The sequence below is a fragment of the Mustelus asterias genome, unplaced genomic scaffold, assembly GCF_964213995.1.
Source record: "Mustelus asterias unplaced genomic scaffold, sMusAst1.hap1.1 HAP1_SCAFFOLD_44, whole genome shotgun sequence".
NCBI lineage: Eukaryota > Metazoa > Chordata > Chondrichthyes > Carcharhiniformes > Triakidae > Mustelus > Mustelus asterias.
Genome location: NW_027590121.1, coordinates 2555443 through 2574234, shown reverse-complemented (window position 1 = coordinate 2574234; position 18792 = coordinate 2555443). Strand labels below are relative to the sequence as shown.

The 18792-nt window shown below is 45.4% G+C and overlaps 2 protein-coding genes across 2 annotated transcripts in view; one reads left to right on the top strand and one right to left on the bottom strand.

Moving 5' to 3' along the window:
* LOC144483016 (uncharacterized) overlaps window positions 1–18792 on the bottom strand; it is a 97689-nt gene that overhangs the window by 27398 nt on the left and 51499 nt on the right. The gene's annotated exons all lie outside the window — the stretch shown is intronic.
* Window positions 144–2163, top strand: LOC144482997 (uncharacterized). Its single transcript, XM_078201822.1, has 2 exons — window positions 144–164; window positions 1063–2163. Exons 1-2 carry the CDS (start codon window positions 144–146, stop codon window positions 1996–1998), a joined length of 957 nt encoding a protein of 318 aa, XP_078057948.1. The 3' UTR covers window positions 1999–2163.

Genomic DNA, 18792 nt, shown 5'->3' with positions numbered 1-18792 from the left:
TTGCCAAAAAGATTAACAGAATGTTTATTTGTCCCTCAGTTGATTTGATTTAGTTTAATTGTTTTACCGAAAAGATTGACAGGAAGCCGTGAGCATGGATCTGTCAATCAGCCTGAATCAGCACCTTCAGGAAAATTGGGAGGATGAATATTAGATACAGCAGAGTGAGAATGGAGGGAGAGTGTGTGGGATGGAGATTCACAGCTTTTGTGGAATGAGAGGGGAAAGAATGTTCCTTAGAAACTAGAATTATCTGTTCTGAATTTCTATCTTGTACTGAGTGATGACTTTTGTAAACTTCTTTTACAGGATATCAGGTGATGAGGATTTACAGACAGAAATCTCAAACCAAACGTCCTGTCCTCACTCAATTCATCAGGATCTGATTATCATTGGCCTTTGAATCCAGAAGAAGAAATGTTTCTCTGTACCGTCTGCTGCAGAAAGTTTTAAACATCGATGTGAGTGGCAAATCACCGAGACACACACATACTCGAATGAGAGTGTTCCAGTGCACTGACTGTGGAAAGAGCACCTTCAGGAGAATTGGGAGGGTGAATATTAGATACAGCAGAGTGAGAATGGAGGGAGAGTGTGTGGGATGGAGATTCACAGCTTTTGGGGAATGAGAGAGGAAAGAATGTTCCATAGAAACTAGAATTGTCTGTTCTGAATTTCTATCCTGTACTGATTGTGATGACTTTTGTAAATTGTTTTTACAGGATATTAGAAGAGGAATCACACCGATAAATCTTATCTATCACATCTCGATCTGACAGAGTCACTCGATTCCTTGGATACTAAATATCCTCAGCCTCTGAATGGGAAGGAGAAATGTTTGACCGGTCTGTCCACTGCAAGATTTTAAGCAGCAGTGTGACTGGAAAAACACCGGGACACAAACACACACCCGAGTGAGAGTGTTCCAGTGCACTGACAGTGGAAAGAGCTTTAACCACTTACACAGCCTGAAAATACATTGCAGCATTCACAGCAGGGAGAGACCATACCGTGTTCTCTGTGTGGACAAGGCTTCAAATGATTGACCTGCAATGATACAAGGAGACCGACAATTTGGAAAAACCGTGGAAATGTGAGGACTGTGGGAAGAGATACAAAGCACCCTCTCTACTGGAAGCTCATCGGCGCAGCCACACTGGGGAGAGGCCGTTCACCTGCTGGGTGTGTGGGAAGGGATTCACTGATTCATCCACTCTGCAGAGACACCAGCAAGTTCACACTGGTGAGAGTGCATTCACCTGCTGTCAGTGTGGGAAGGGATTTACTCAGATATCAAGCCTGCAGACACACCAGCGAGTTCACACTGCGGAGAGGCCATTCACCTGCTCTCAGTGTGGGAAGGGATTCACTGAGTCATCCAACCTACAGAGACACCAGCATGTTCACACAGGAGAGAGGCCATTCAGCTGCTCTGCATGTGGGAAAAGATTCACTCAGTTATCTCAATTGCAGGCACACCAGCGAGTTCACACTGGGGAGAGACCGTTCACCTGCTCTCAGTGTGGGAAGGGATTCACCCAGTTATCCAACCTGCAGACACACCAGCGAGATCACACTGGGGAGAGGCCATACAGCTGCTTTCAGTGTGGGAAGGGATTCATTCATTTATCAAACCTGCAGACACACCAGCAAGTTCACACCGGGGAGAGGCCATTTACCTGCGCCGTGTGTGGGAAGGGATTCACTCGGTTATCCACCCTGCAGTCACACCAGCAAGTTCACACTGGGGAGAGGCCATTCACCTGCTCTCAGTGTGGAAAGGGATTCACTCAGTTATCTAATCTGCGGAGACACCAGCGAGTTCACTCTCAAGAGAGGCCGTTCATCTGCCCCGTGTGTGGGAAGGGATTCACTCGGTTATCCACCCTGCAATCACACCAGCGAGTTCACACCGAGGAGAGACCATTCACCTGCTCTCAGTGTGGGAAGGGATTCTGTGATTCATCCACCCTGCTGACACACCAACAAGTTCACTAGTGAATATGGGGATTAGATTCTGCTGTTATTGTTTCTGCTCTCAATTACATCCAGGACTGCATTTTGTTCATTCTTGGCCAATGGGGAGGGTCGGAGGGTTTCTTTCTGCTGGACTGGCCGGTCTCATGACTTTGCCTCCAGTGGGCTGATGCTCTTCGAGTCTTGTTGCGAATCCCTGGTTTCAAATTTCACAAGGGTCACAGAGTGACAGGGTGTTAGGAAATTCAGAGATATTTCATCAGCATTTATTTTTGAAATCCCCCAAATGCCCATCCAATTTCCTTTGTAATTGTTTATAGTCTCCACTTCCCCCACCCTCGTAGGCAGCGAGTTGCAGGTCATTACCATTCACTGCATCAAAATATTCTCCCTCACATCTCTTCCTGCATCTCTGACCCAAAATCTTCAATCTATGTCCCCCTCGTCCTTGTCCCGTCAGCTAATGGGAACAGCTTTTCTTTGTCCACCTTATCTAAACCTGTCAGAATCTTGTCTACCTCTATCAAATCTCCCCTCAACCTCCTTTGCTCCAAGGGGAACAACCCCAGCCTGACAGCGACAATAAAGAACAAACTAACAGAATATGTTAATACCTGAAATTAACTGTGGAGGTCGAATTTCTGTTTTAAAAATATTGCAAACATATTGTCCTGGACAATAAAGGAATTTGAATAACTCACCTTGAATGTGGGTGAAATGTGTTATGATCCAGGTCAGAAATCCAAGGTGTTTTAGAAAATCAGCCTCGCCATAAGATTTGCACTCGAGTGAGTGTAAGGTGTTTCACTCCAGGTACGATTCAAGTGACCCACTAGGAAGCTTTTATCAAACAAAGTTAATTTAAGAACACAGTTAAAATATAATTAGAAAAAATAGCATAACTTTTACCAATTGCAATAAAAAGCAACCATGATCTTTCTTATATCAACCAGTGCAGCTTAGTGTTCCAAATCAAATAATCCCTACAAATATACACCCCATTCTAGGTTTTGCACAGAAAGCAGGTATGCTCACGTGATGCTGGATTTGGCAGCTTTTTAACACCTGCTGTGAATTAGCGCTTAAAATGTTGAATTCAAACTCTGCCTTCCCTGTCCTGGAACTTCCAAAACCGAGAGAGAGAGAGACTGCTTGCTTCTATCTTCCAGCTGGCAACTCTCAGGCAGCGGAATCTTCATTCTAGAGAGAGAGACGACAAACACTGCTTTCAGTTTGCAGTCCAGACAGCTTGTGACAAAATGAAACTAAAACTTTCTCCTGTTAAAAAAAAACTGTCCAAAGACAGCACTGACCTTTCAATCAGGCTCCACCCAACAATTCCAAAAGGATCATAAAACGCCAGGTCACTGTATTAGCCCAGGCTGAAAATAAACAAGATGCCCATTACATTAGCTTCATTATATTCATAGAATAGAATCCCAACAGTACAGAAGGAGGCCATTCAGCCCATCAAGCCTGCACTGACAATAATCCCAGCCTTTCTCCGTAACCCCACCTGTTCACCCTGCTAATCCCCCAGAAACTAGGGTCAATTTCGCATGGCCAATCAACCCAACCCACACATCTTTGGACTGTGGGAGGAAACCGGAGCATCTGGAGAAAACTCACGCAGACACAGGGAGAATGTGCAAACTCCACACAGACAGTGACCCAAGCCAGGAATCAAACCTGGATCCCTGGTGCTGTGAGGCAGCAGTGCTGACCACTGTGCCACCGTACTGCCATGTTGTTCTTTGTATTAGCTGAGTTGTAAATCAGTGAAGGCCAGCATAATATTTGGTCTGTGAAACACTCCGACATCCATGAACTTTGTTTTAAAGAAATCCACATTTGAAAGCCTGGTTACTGCATGAAATATCAGACCATAACAGGGGGAGATAAGAAAGACAGACACTCACTTTGATCCTTTCGTCAGCACATCTGAGAGTTAAGAATGTGCGACATGATTTTGGGATACCGGAGTGAGTGTACAGATGTGATTTGTTACATGTGAAAAATAACAAGCCTAAATTCATGGTGAGATGGAGTGAAGAGCGGGTCCCAAACACACACACAGCTACTTGAGACACAGCAGGAGATGAAATGGTTAAAGTGGCCAGGGGATTGAGACAACATTGTGACATCATCAAGGCACTGACACACACTCCAGAGAAACTGAGTTCAAAACAATCAGGATCCAATTAAACACACTGCACATGCTCACAAAGTGAGGAAAATTAAAATAAAATGGATAATATTATAGATTAGGACAATTAAGGGCTTGGAAGAAATAATACTGAGTAAGAACTGTCCACAACTCGGATAGGGGTAAAGAGAGAGCTGGAGAATCTTTTACATCCATGCTTGATCTGTTGCTTGAAGCATCTGTCCTTATGTACGAGTAACCTAGAACTCACAGTGCTCCTTCAGAAGAAAAAAAGATCGATCAGATGTTACCCCAGGCGGGGCCAGAACAGAACTGGAAAATAACGGAGTGAAATTGAGTGAGGAGTCAGCGACATAATTTTCCTCCCCTTCAAGGTGTGGACTTTAAGAATCCTGGGAGATCCCCTACTTGGGATTTTCTTGCTAATTAGTGAATCTATGACTGGCTGTGCATTTATATTGAATTTGATTGTTACACTTCTCCTGTTTTTATTCCTGTTGTGATTACGCTCTGGGTAAGGATGGTTGACAGGTGACAGGATGGGAAATTGTGGTTTGGGTCATTGACCAAATGTTTTATTGATCTGAAAGGTGTAAAAGTGGCCAAACTTCAGCAGAAATCCAGCAGAGCTGAGAACAGACGACTTGCTGTGTGGGAGCAGGGAGATAAACAGCTCCCAGAGGACAGAGAAAACAAGAGTGCCTTGAATCCTGGATGACACCTGGGTGTCAAGGCCACCATGTTTTCACTGTTTGGCATGGGAATGCTGACTCCCTGTACCAGGGACGGAGCGTGGGAAGACAATTGTTTGAGAGTTTGACGTGGCTTGGGTAGGTACAGATGGTTCAATGACAGGTTTTGTAATTGATCCGTTCAAACGTTGGCTCGGCAATGATTGGGTTAAATCAGTCTTCATAGTCTTTGTGATGTAAAAAAGTATAAGAAGGGATTCCCCGAGCACAGAGATTAGTCGAGGTTTTACATTTTGCATTGACTGGTGCCATGGCATCTGGGGCAGAGCAGGGAGCATTTCCGTGGAGATGCTGCTTCTACCCAGAGTGTAATGGTAATGCTGCTGCACTTTGATACGACTGCTCAGACATTAGCCTGTGTCAGCTCTTATTGATACTGAATAAAATCTAACCACTGTCACCAATAAGGGTTATCACTGGGAATCATTTCAGAGTTTGGGAAAAGGGGAGAAAGGGTTAATTGACTCCCTGAACCCCATTTTCTAACATCACTGAGTCAAAAATAAAATCCCATCTCCCCCTCTGGCTCCTTTGCCAATGACCTTAGAGGGACTCACTTTCTGTTAAAGAGCCTGCCAACCCCTCTCACCCACTTTCCCTAAAGTGCATCAATCTCATCAGGAAAAGTCCAGAACAATCAAATATTTTTACTGATAAAAGTTTATTAATGAAACAGAACATGGTTAAAACAAACAGAAAATGACTTGAGGATCAAAGACAACCAGAGTAAAAGGATATTCACAATGTTCTGGACACAACTGGATTCTCTTCAGCTCCTCTGTCCCCTGTTCCTGTGACTCCCCGCTTTGGACACAGGGACACTGAACCCCGGGGGTTCCGTCACCATCAGCCCCGGTCACCCCCTCCCGAGCCCCGATTGGTTGGAGGCCCATTTCCCAGTCAGTCCTCCAGCAGCTTCCTGTCTCTCTATTAGTGCGACGCCCAGGGCAGTTTCCCAACTGACATGCAGGCCCGTTAATCTCAGCTAAATTCAGCCCTCAGCTCCGTCGCCTGGCTGTCATTGACACGAGCAATAGGGAGACAGAAAGGAGCCCCAGGCTCAAATGGAAAGTCGAAACTTGTGGCTCTAAACCTTCAACATTTGTCAGTCAAATCCATCTTATTTATACTGGAGTCGTTACGATGAGATTAATTGAAGTGTTCGGCCAGTCAGCAAGCTCGAGAAGCACTGATTCCAGATTGTTCAATACTTCTACCTTGAATCACAAAAGCTTCTCACTTTATCCCCTTCCTGAACTGAATTCCATCATCCTGAGCAGCTGTGGGTGTCACCTCTCTGTGTAAACTCCTGCCCCTTTTTATAAGGCTCTCTCATTCCTTATTGTGGGTCAATTCTTTAATGGTTGAGGATCGCTCTGTGATGCAGTGAGTGTTTATCCGGTCAATCAATGTTTCTGATGTCAGTCGGAACGTCCATCGTTACTTTTCACCTGTTTCTTACTCTGTGTTTTATAAAAATAAAGTTTATAAACTTTTACAGAATGGTCAGCTTTAAGTTTCTGTAGTTGGTGATGAGGTCATCCAAAGGTCAAAGCCTTTCTCTTTTCTCCTTCCTGTTTAACTCAGAGTTATCTGGAATATTCCATTCGGGGGGAGGTGGTGGGAATGTCGCTGGCCAAGTAATGCAGAGACACAGCAAAGGATCCGGGGACAGGCAGCTGGTGGGATTCGAATTCAGTGAATCAATCTGGAATTATATAAAGTTAGTCTCAGAAACGGTGACCATGAAACTATCGACTGTTGTAAACACCTGTCCAGTTCACCCTCTTCATGCTCCCTATTAGGGAAGGAAATCGGCCATCCTTACCCGGTCTGGCCTACATGTGAATCCAGACCCACACAGCGATGTGGGTGAATCTTAACTGTCCCTCTGAAATGGCCGAGCAAGTCACTCCGTTCAGGGGCAATTAGGAGCTGAGCAACGTGTGCTGGGGCTTTGCCAGCAGTGTCCACATCCCAGGGAAGAATAAAGAATATTCCAGGGAAAGTGATGGGTGATTTGAAATGAATTGAAAGTAGGTCAGGAGGTGCTCGTATCGTCCAGAGCTGCTTTTCAATGGATCCTCCTGTTTAAAATAAAAACACATCAGTGTGCCCCTTTCCCAGACACAGTTGACCTTGGAATATCACAATGCTGTTTTTAAACATTCCCTTTGTTAAAGAATCAGTCATTTAGAATTGTGAAACAGACAGAAATTAAATGTTCCGTTTTTCCTGGGATCCTCCTGTGCCTGGCACCGGTGTCCTGAACAAGGTTATTAACATTCTCTGGGTTAAAGGTTCTCCTGGTTCTTGCTGTCTGTTGTGTCCTTTGTCACAGTCGGTACCAGGACATTTCTATTGAAAGGTTGTTAAGAAATTCCAGTGAATTCCAGCCCCTTGTGTAACGTTCCATTTGGTGTGCGTCAGATTCAGAGATGTCCACGTGTGTGTGAAAAGGGTTCTGGGTAAGGGTTTTAACCCTTCTTTCCCCGTTAGTAACAATGAGCCCTGTATTCAATTCTAAAGTATAAAGTCCTCATTAGATATCAATTCTACCTGTTATCTACATTTCACCAACCAGTCTATATTTTCATCACAGGACTGCAGTGGGAGCACCGTCAACATCTTACTGACTTGATTGATTTTATCGAGGAGGTGACGAAGGTGATCGATGAGGGTAGAGCAGTGGATGTTGTGAACATGGATTTTAGTAAGGCTTTCGACAAGGTCCCTCACGGTCGGCTCATCCAGAAGATTAAGATGCATGGGATTCACGGTCACTTGGCCACTTGGATTCAGAATTGACTTGCCCATAGAAGTCAGGGAGTAGTGGTGGAGGGTGTTTTTCTGACTGGAGGTCCATGACTAGTGGTGTTCTGCAGGGATCTGTACTGGGACCTGCGCTATTTGTGATATATATAAATGACTTGGATGAAAACGTGGATGGGTGGGTTAGTAAGCTTGCAGACGACACAAAGCTAGATGGAGTTGTAGATAGTGTAGAAGGTTGTCAAAGGATACAGTGGGATGTAGATCAGCTGCAGATATGAGCGGAGAAATGGCAGATGGATTTTAATCCAGACAAGTGTGAGGTGCTGCACTTTGGGAGATCAAATATTAAGGATAAGTATACAGTTAATGTACAGAGGGATCGTGGGGTTCAAGAAAGTTCAAAGGAGATGTGAGGGGCAAGTTTTTTTTACAGAGAGTGGTAGGTGTCTGGAACACGCTGCCAGGGATGGTGGTGGAGGCAGATACGATAGGGGCGTTTAAGGGGGTTTTAAATAAGCACATGAATATACAAGGAATAGAGGAATATGGACCAAGGACAGGCAGAAAGGAATAGTTTAATTTGGCATCATGTTCGACACAACATGGTGAGCTGAAGGGTCTGTTCCTGTGCTGTGCTGTTCTACGTTCTATTAGTGATCTCCATTTAGAAAAAGGAAATAGAGGCACTGGAGAAGGAGCAAGAAAGATTCACAAGAATAATCCCAGAACTGTAATCACTTGTGAACTCACTGGTGTTTCACCAAGTTTGCTGACTGAGTGAATCCTTTCCCAGTCAGAGCAGGTGACCAGCCTCTGCCTGGTGTGAACTCACTGGTGGGACATTAGTTCCCAAGAACTTTTGAAGCCACGCCCACATTTAAAGGGTCTCTCCTGGGTGTGAGTGAGATTGTGTTTCAGCAGGCTAGATAATTGAGTGAATCCCTTCCCACACTGAGAGCAGGTGAACGGTCTCTCCCCAGTGTGAACTCGCTGGTGTGTCTGCAGGTTGTATGATGTTCTAAACCTCTTTGAGCAGTGAGAGCAGCTGAACGGTCTGTCCTCAGTGTGAATGCGCTGGTGGGACACCAGTTCTCCAGAGCTTTTGAAACCACTCCCACAGTCAGAGCATTTAAAGGGTCTCTCATTGGTGTGAGTGAGATTGTGTGTGCGCAGGTGGGATGAATGAGTGAATCGCTTCCCACACACAGAGCAGGTGAACGGTCTCTCCCCAGTGTGAACTCGCTGGTGTCTCCGCAGGTTGAATAATGTTCTAAATCTCTTTGTGCAGTGAGAGCAGGTGAACGGTCTCTCCTCAGTGTGAATTCGCTGGTGGGACACCAGATACTGAGAGCTTTTGAAACCACTCCCACAGTCAGAGCATTTAAAGGGTCTCTCCTGGGTGTGAGTGACTTTGTGCTTCAGCAGGTAGGATAACTGACTGAATCCCTTCCCACAGACAGAGCAGATGAATGGTCTCTCCCCAGTGTGGCTGCGTCAATGAATTTCCAGCTCAGATGGGATTCTGTATCTCTTCCCACAGTCCCCACATTTCCACGGTTTCTCCATGGTGCGGGTGTCCTTGTGACTCTCCAGGTTAAACAATCAGTTAAATCTCACACAGGACACGGGTACAGTCTCTCCCCACTGTGAATGCTGCGATGTATTTTCAGGCTGTGTAACTGGTTAAAGCTCTTTCCACACTCAGTGCACTGGAACACTCGCACTCGGGTGTGTGTATCTCAGTGCATTTCTCGTCACAGCGATGTTTACAATCTTTTGAAGCCAAGAGGCCAAACAAACATTTCTCCTGCCAGGTTCAAAGGCCAATGATATTCAGGTCCCAAGAAATCGAGTCACTCTGTCAGATCTCGATGTGATGTTGGAGATTTCTGTCTGATTTCTCCTTGTCTAATATCCTGTAAGTCAATTTAGAAAAAAAAATCACAATTCAGAATACGATCAAAATTCAAATCGACATTTCTAGTTTATGGAGCATTCATTAAAGACACAGTCATGGAGCATTAAACTTGCCCAGCAGGGCCTCCCGTATCAGCACACAGGCAGCTGCTTTGTGAGACTGCCAGCAGTACAGACAAGTCAGAGATAAGGGTGTCCTCAGAAGTGGGATTCATTGTGAAAGCTCAGGGACGGTTGATAAGATGCAGCAATTCTGTGATTCTAATGAACATTCTTTCCTCTCTCATTCCGCAAAAGCCATGAACCTCCATCCCACACACTCTCCCTCCATTCTCACTCTGCTGTATCTAATATTCACCCTCCCAATTCTCCTGAAGGTGCTGATTGAGGCTGATTGACAGATCCATGCTCACTGCTTCCTGTCCAGCACAGAAATCAGAACAAATAGGAGCTGCAGTCAGCATTCGGCCCATCGAGTCTGCTCAACCATTCATTGAGATTATTGGTTGATCTACCTCTGCATTATTTTCCCCACACTGTCCCCCATATCCATCGATATCTTCAATATCAAGAAACCTATCAATCCCTCTCTTGAAAATTCTTGATGACTGAGGCTCTATAGTCCTCTGGGGTAGAGAATCCAAAACATCACCACGTCCTTGAGTGAAGAAATCCTACCTCATCTGAGCTTTCTCTCCATTTTCCAGCCTGTTCCCAATAATTATTGACTCCCTTGTCATTCAAAAACTGTCTAACTCATCCTTGAATATATTCAATCCCTCCACTGGTCCCTATGGAAGAGAAATCTAGATACTAACAATTCTCTGAGGGAAGAGTTGTTGGAAACATATAATATAGCTGCAGTCCAAAATTACACAGCCAGATATAATAAGTGTATTTTATTACAGAGCTATAAATAATATATCTAATCTGTACCATATAACAACAGGGGAGCTGATAGCCTTGTGGTATTATCGCTAGACTATTAATCCAGAAACTTAGCGAATGTTCTGGGGACCCAGGTTCGAATCCTGCCACGGCAGATGGTGGAATTTGAATTTAAAAACAAAATCTAGAATTAAGAATCTACTGATGACCATGAAACCATTGTCGATTGACCAGAAAAGCCCATCTGGTTCATTAATGTGCTTTAGGGAAGGAAATCTGCCATCCTTACCCAGTCTGGCCTACATGTGACTCCAGAGCCACAGCAATGTGGTTGACTCTCAACCAGCCTCTGAAATGGCCGAGCGAGCCATTCAGTTCAAGGGCAATTAGGGATGGGCAATAAATGCTGGCCCAGCCGGCAATGCCCGTGTCCCAAGGATGAATTAAAAACATCAGACACGTCTCTGTCCGATATTAGTTTACTGTCCCCTTTAATATATTACACGACCCAATTCTCCTGAAGGTGCTAATTAATGCTGATCGACACTCACCATTTCATGTTCCTGACAGATCGTAAGAAATAGTTAGAAATTCAGCCCACCAAGCTGTTCAATTGAATTTTTTTTATTCATTCATGGGACATGGATGTTGCTGGCTGGCCAGCATTTATTACCCATCCCTCGTTGCCCTTGAAGGGCAGTTGAGAGTCAACCACATTGTTGTGGTTTTGGAGTCACATGTCGGCCAGACCAGTTAAGGATGGCAGATTTCATTCCCTGAAGGACATTAGTGAACCAGATAGGTTTCTCCGACAATCGAAAGGGTTTCATGGTCATCAGTAATTTCTTAATTCCAGATAATTTTAATTGAATTCAAATTCCACCAGCTGCTATGGGGTGGGATTGTTGTCGGTGCTGACTCGATGGGCTGAATGGCCTCCTTCTGTACTGTAGGATTTCTATGATTCTATGACAGGATTCAAACCCGGGTCCCCAGAACATTAGCTGAGTTTGTGAATTAATAGTCCAGCAATAATACCACAAGGCCATCGTCTCCCCATCAAGATCATGGCTGATCTGATTGTGATCTTAACTCCACTTTTCTTCCTGTCACCCTTGACTCCCTTTTCGATCAAAAATCTCTGTATTTTGAGTATATTTAATGATGCAGCCTCCACTGCTCTCTGGGGAAGAGAATTGCAAAGACTAACGGCCCTCTGAGGGAAGACATTTCTCCTCCTCACCATCAGAAATGGGGGACTCTTTATTTTGACAATCTGCCGACTAATTCTAGAATCCCCAACATTGGAAACATCCTCTCTTCATCTATACTAATCACTACCTCACAATCTGATGTCAATACTATGATCACCTCTAAACTCCAGTCAGTACAGGCCCAAACTTTCCTCCCAAATCAACACCTTCATCCCAGGTATCAGCCTGCAGATCCTTCTCTGAACTGACAATGACAGAGAGGTGATCAGGGAGGGCAGGGGTGAAACAAAGCAATGGATGGACATGGATTCAGATCCACAGTAACGGAGTCACACCAGCCCCAGAGACGTGGAACCAGAGTACAGATAACAGAGCACAGCAGGAAAATTCAAAATTATAGGTAAATGTTCAATAATACTCACCTCTGAAACAATTTCACTGTTTTCTAATTTAAAACCTGCAGCTGGAAAGATGTCAGAAGCACTGGAATCAGAGAAAAATTGCAATCTTCAAATATTCTAACTCCCTGCAAAAGGAGATTACAAGAGTCATGTGTTAATTGTGGCTTGAAATTAAGAGATACACATTTTTGGGGGCTTGAGATTGCTGTAAAAATCCTCTTCTTCTAACCATCTGTAAAAGGAGATTCCAAAATCACAGAATCTCTGCAGTGCAGAAGGAGGCCTTTTAGCCCATCGAGTCTGCACCAAGTTTCTAACAGAGCACCTTTACTCAGGCCCTATCCCTGTAACCTGATGTACGTACATCACTAATCCTTTCCTTCCCCCTCATCTTGGGACACAAAGGGACAATATAGCATAGTCGATCAACCCACTCTTTGGAGTGTGGGAGGAAACCAGAGCACCCAGAGGAAACCCACACAGACAGAGGGAGAATGTGCAAACTCCATACAGACAATCACCCGAGGCTGGAATTGAACCGTGTCTCTGGCGCTATGAGACAGAAGCGCTAACCAGTGTGTCACCCCCAACAGTCATTTGTCAGACCTGAATATAAATATGTAGCATTCTCCCCTCCTGTTTTCTAGCATAAGATTACTTAAGATGGAATATACTTACATTGGAAGCAATTCAGACAAGGTTCATGAGCTGATTTCATGAAGGGGTCTGTTTTATGAGGAAAGGTTAGGCAGGGTGCATCTGTGCTCATTGGATTTTAGATAAATGAGATGTGATTGTTGGAGTGAAATTAAGACTGTGACCTTTGAAAGTTAATGCGTACGTGACTACAGGGACCGGCTGCACCCAGCACTTATCCTGTGGTTAACAAAGATCATTCTGTTGCTGAGTAAATAACGAACTAACAAAGAACAATGCAGCACAGGAACAGGCCCTTCAGCCCTCCAAGCCCGCGCCGCCCCCTGGTCCAAACTAGACCATTCTTTTGTATCCCTCCATTCCCACTCCGTTCATATGGCTATCTAGATAAGTCTTAAACGTTCCCAGTGTGTCCGCCTCCACCACCTTGCCTGGCAGCGCATTCCAGACCCCACCACCCTATGTGTAAAATATGTCCGCCTGATATCTGTGTTAAACCTCCCCCCCTTCACCTTGAACCTATGACCCCTCGTGAACGTCACCACCGACCTGGGGAAAAGATTCCCACCGTTCACCCTATCTATACCTTTCATAATTTTATACACCTCTATTAAGTCTCCCCTCATCCTCCGTCTTTCCAGGGAGAACAACCCCAGTTTACCCAATCTCTCCTCATAACTAAGCCCCTCCATACCAGGTAACATCCTGGTAAACCTCCTCTGTACTCTCTCCAAAGCCTCCGCGTCCTTCTGGTAGTGTGGTGACCAGAACTGGACGCAGTATTCCAGATGCGGCCGAACCAACGTTCTATACATCTGCAACATCAGACTCCAACTTTTATACTCTATGCCCCGTCCTATAAAGGCAAGCATGCCATATGCCTTCTTCACCACCTTCTCCACCTGTGACGTCACTTTCAAGGATCTGTGGACTTGCACACCCAGGTCCCTCTGCGTATCTACACCCTTTATGGTTCTGCCATTTATCATATAACTCCTCCCTACATTATTTCTACCAAAATGCATCACTTCATATTTATCAGGATTGAACTCCATCTGCCATTTCTTTGCCCAAATTTCCAGCCTATCTATATCCTTCTGTAGCTTCTGACAATGCTCCTCACTATCTGCAAGTCTTGCCAATTTTGTTTCGTCAGCAAACTTACTGATCACCCCAGTTACACCTTCTTCCAGATCATTTATATAAATCACAAACAGCAGAGGTCCCAATACAGAGCCCTGCGGAACACCACTAGTCACAGGCCTCCAGCCGGAAAAAGACCCTTCCACTACCACCCTCTGTCTTCTGTGACCAAGCCAGTTCTCCACCCATCTAGCCACCTCCCCCTTTATCCCATGAGATCCAACCTTTTTCACCAGCCTACCATGAGGGACTTTGTCAAACGCTTTACTAAAGTCCATATAGACGACATCCACGGCCCTTCCCTCATCAACCATTCTGGTCACTTCTTCAAAAAACTCCACCAGGTTAGTGAGGCATGACCTCCCTCTCACAAAACCATGCTGACTATCGTTAATGAGTTTATTCCTTTCTAAATGCGCATACATCTTATCTCTAAGAATCTTCTCCAACAACTTCCCCACCACGGACGTCAAGCTCACCGGCCTATAATTACCCGGGTTATCCTTCCCACCCTTCTTAAATAACGGGACCACATTAGCTATCCTCCAATCCTCTGGGACCTCACCTGCGTCCAGTGACGAGACAAAGATTTGCGTCAGAGGCCCATCGATTTCATCTCTCGTCTCCCTGAGCAGCCTTGGATAGATTCCATCAGGCCCTGGGGATTTGTCAGTCTTCAAATTCTCTAACAAACCTAACACTTCCTCCTTTGTAATGGAGATTTTCTCCAACGGTTCAACATTCCCCTCCGAGACACTCCCAGTCAACACATCCCTCTCCTTTGTGAATACCGATGCAAAGTATTCATTTAGGATCTCCCCTACTTCTTTGGGCTCCAAGCATAATTCCCCACTTTTGTCCCTGAGAGGTCCGATTTTTTCCGACAACCCTTTTGTTCCGAACGTATGAATAAAATGCCTTGGGATTCTCCTTAATCCTGTCTGCCAAGAACATTTCGTGACCCCTTTTTGCTCTTCTAATTCCCCGTTTCAGTTCTTTCCTACTTTCTTTGTACTCCTCCAGAGCTCCCTCCGTTTTTAGCTGCCTGGACCTACCATACGCCTCTCTTTTCTTTTTGACCAGTCCCTCAATTTCCCTGGTTATCCACGGTTCTCGAATCCTACCCTTCCTATCCTTCTTTTTAACAGGCACATGCCTGTCCTGTAGCCCTAACAACTGTTCCTTAAAAGACTCCCACATGCCAGATGTGGATTTACCCTCAAACAGCCTCTCCCAATCAAGAGCTGCCAATTTCTGCCTAATCCCACTAAAGTTAGCCTTCCCCCAATCCAACACCTTACCCTTGGGACACCACTCATCCTTTTCCATCACTATCCTAAAGCTAACAGAATTGTGGTCACTATTTGCCACATGTTCCCCTACCGAAACTTTGAAGACCTGACCGGGCTCATTCCCCAGTACGAGGTCCAGTATAGCCCCCTCTCTAGTCGGGCTATCTACATATTGTTCCAAAGAACCCTCCTGTACGCATTTTACAAATTCCTCCCCATTCAGAGTCCCTGCTTTCAGCGATTTCCAGTCTATACCAGGGAAATTGAAGTCTCCCACTACAACAACCCTATTTTTCCTGCACCTATCCAGTATCTCCTGACATATCCGTTCTTCCACTTCCCTTGGGCTGTTGGGGGGCCTGTAGTACACCCCCAACATAGTGACTGCGCCCTTCCTGTTTCTAAGCTCCACCCAGAGTGACTCGTTACACGACCCCTCTGAATTGTCCTCCCTCTGCACCGCTGTAATATGCTCTCCAACTAATACTGCTACTCCCCCACCTCTTTTGGCCCCTCCTCTGTCTCACCTAAAACACTTGTACCCCGGAATATTCAGCTGCCAGTCCTGTCCCTCTTTCAACCAAGTCTCTGTCACCGCAACCACATCCAAATTCCTCGCATTAAGGCCCTAAGTTCATCTGTCTTACCTGCTACGCTCCTTGCATTGAAGTATAAGCACTCCAGACCTCCAGGCCCAGTGAGGTCATCCTCCCCCAGAGTGCTCGTCTTCTTTGCCAGCCTTGTCCCAGCCCCAAGCTCGTCCCCAGCCTCTACACTTGTAGACCTAATATTTTGATCCCCTCCCCCCGCCATACTAGTTTAAACCCCCCCGAACTGCACTAGCAAAATTCTCAGCCAGGATATTCGTGCCAAAGAATCAAATGCCCTCATGGGCTTGTCCGGGATTTGAACCCGGGACCTCTCGCATGTTAATGGACAGCGATACCCTAAGCAAGAATCATACCCCTAGATCAACGAGCCTGTACTCGTTTGAGCTACATCCTGTTATTGTATAAAAAATAGGGAACAGACATAAAAAACCAGACCACGAAGTCCAGATGGTCAGCTTAGCTTAAGATAAAGTGGAACCGAAACTTGTGGGTTTTTGTTAATGGTTGTTTTTGAAGGAATGTGATTGGAGGTCAATTGTTGCTGGGGGAGCCCAATTGTCTAAATACAGGTAACCACCCAAAGCTAACTACGAAGTACCGCTAATGTCTGTATGATTAAAGTGTATAAAAGACGGCGAGCCGCCGCTCCAAATTGAGAAGGTGAAAGGCAGCATCCATGAACCCGGCCTGTCAGTCAATGACTCAAACATTCTCTCTTCTGGTCACCCAAATCCTGAAGCTCCGCCCACTGGCCGCGCATGCGCCCTGCTCCCCGCTAAACAAAGATGGCGGCCGCGGCATTGGGCCTGATCCCGGATAAAATCCCCGCAGCTGCAAACCCGGGACCGGAAGGCTCTTATTCAGGCCTTGCAACCTACAGCAGATGTTTATGAAGCCTCTGTTCCCTCCCCACCCCGACTCCCGGCTCCATTCCTCCCTCCGCCCCACCGATTCTCACCCCTTGAAATCAGCATCTCCACACTCGCAGGGCTCCGAGCAAAGTGGCACTGCGCATGCCCCAGATACAACGTTGCGCCTGCGTACTGGGCTCCTGTGGAGTGAATAGGGCACTTTCACACCCGCAAAGGATGCTGGGTAATAACCGCCATTGAAACCTCATACAGTTAATTCAAAATAACATTGTTAGCATTTGAGGTAAATTAATGAAATATTGAGAATTGGTGATCTGCTGTGCTCCATTTCTCAAAGTTCTGCTGCAGGACCATGCAATGGTTTCAAAGCTTTTATACCGTTTCCCCTCTCACTCCTTTTATGGCACTGATTCTGGCTGGGTTCAATCGCACAGTCACTGGTTCTTCTCTCTGTCCCTGATACTGAATATTCACTCTTTTCGAGAATGATACAGCGCAAATAGAAACCATTTGGCCCATTATGTCTCTGCTGGCTCTCTGGAAGATCTATTCAATTAATTCCACAGCCCAGCTGGTAGAGTCAGAACAATGCATATCTGCTGTAGTAATCTGAGACCTTAATGGAAAAGGGTTTCCACAGTTAAGCATATCAGGTGCCTGGTAGAATTTAGTTGAATGTTTCTGCAGATCCCATATACTGCAGTGACATTATCCGAAAGGGCCAAGGGAGTATTCCAGTGTGTTAACCAGAATACTCCAGGGCACAACCTCAGGCGAAAGAGGGCACAACCTCAGGCTAAAGGGACGATCCTTTAAACAGAGATTAGGAGGAATTTCTTCAGCCAGAGATTGGTGAATCTGTGGAACTCTTTGCCACAGAAGGCTGTGGAGGCCAGGTCATTGAGTGTCTTTAAGACAGAGATAGATAGGTTTTTGATTAATAAGGGGATCAGGGGTTATGTGGAAAAGGCAGGAGAATAGGGATGAGAAAAGTATCAGCCATGATTAAATGGCGGAGCAGACTCGATGGGCTGAGTGGCCTAATTCTGCTCCTATGTCTCATGGTCTTATGGCTAAGAGTGGATGAATTTGGAATTACAAAGAAAAGGCATTCATATCCTGAATTTTCATAATTATCACTTGTCTGGGATGTTTCAGTCTGAAAGAATCCCATGTACTTGTCAGGTGAGAGGTCATGTCCAAATGACCTGAGAAAGACAAATCACTGTTAGATTGCACTGGGGTTTATGTGATCAGGTTTTGGTTTTATGAACAAGGTCTGTATCAGACTGGAGCTGTGTCTTTGATTCTCCACAACAGTTGTAGTATCCTTACTAAATATCCACCACAACCACAACAGTCCGGAAGACTGAGGTTATTGTGATCACAGCCCTTCAAATTGGATGCACAAATTCTTTCCCACATGGAGCAGGTGAATGGCCTTTTCCCTATGTGTGTACATTGAGGAGGCAGTGGCATAGTGATATTGTCACTGGAGCAGTAACCCAGAGACCCAGGGCAATGTTCTGACCATGAAACCATTGCTGATTGCTCACTAACATCCTCTGGGGAAGGAAATCTGCTGTCCCTCTCCCCACCCTATACCCGTAATCCCATACATTTAGCATGGCCATTCCACCTCGCCTGCACATCTTTGGAGTGTGGAAGAAACCGGAGCACACGGAGGAAATCCACACAGACACAGAAAGAATATGCTTGCTCCACACAGGTTGAAATTGAACTCAGATGTCTGGATCTGTGAGGCAGCAGTGCGAACCACCATGCCACCTTGCTGCCCAAATAGGAGACCAAAAGTCTCCTTGGGAGACACCAAGTTCAAAGACTTTGGAGAGGAAAGGGAGGCTGGAGATGGGGCCATAATTTGCAAGCAAAGTGGGATCAAAAGGGTTTTTTTTCAGAAAGGGTGATATTTGTGTATTTAAAAGTGAGAGGAACAAAACCAGAAGAGAGGGAGAGAATCATTAACAATATCAGCCAATATGGGGAAGTTGGATGGTCAGCAATTTAGTGGAAATAGAGTCAGGGCAAAACAGGAAAGAAACTGTTGAAAGATGTGGGTTCGGGGCTCAGACAGGGAGAGGCTTTAGACACATTAGTTTGGCTCA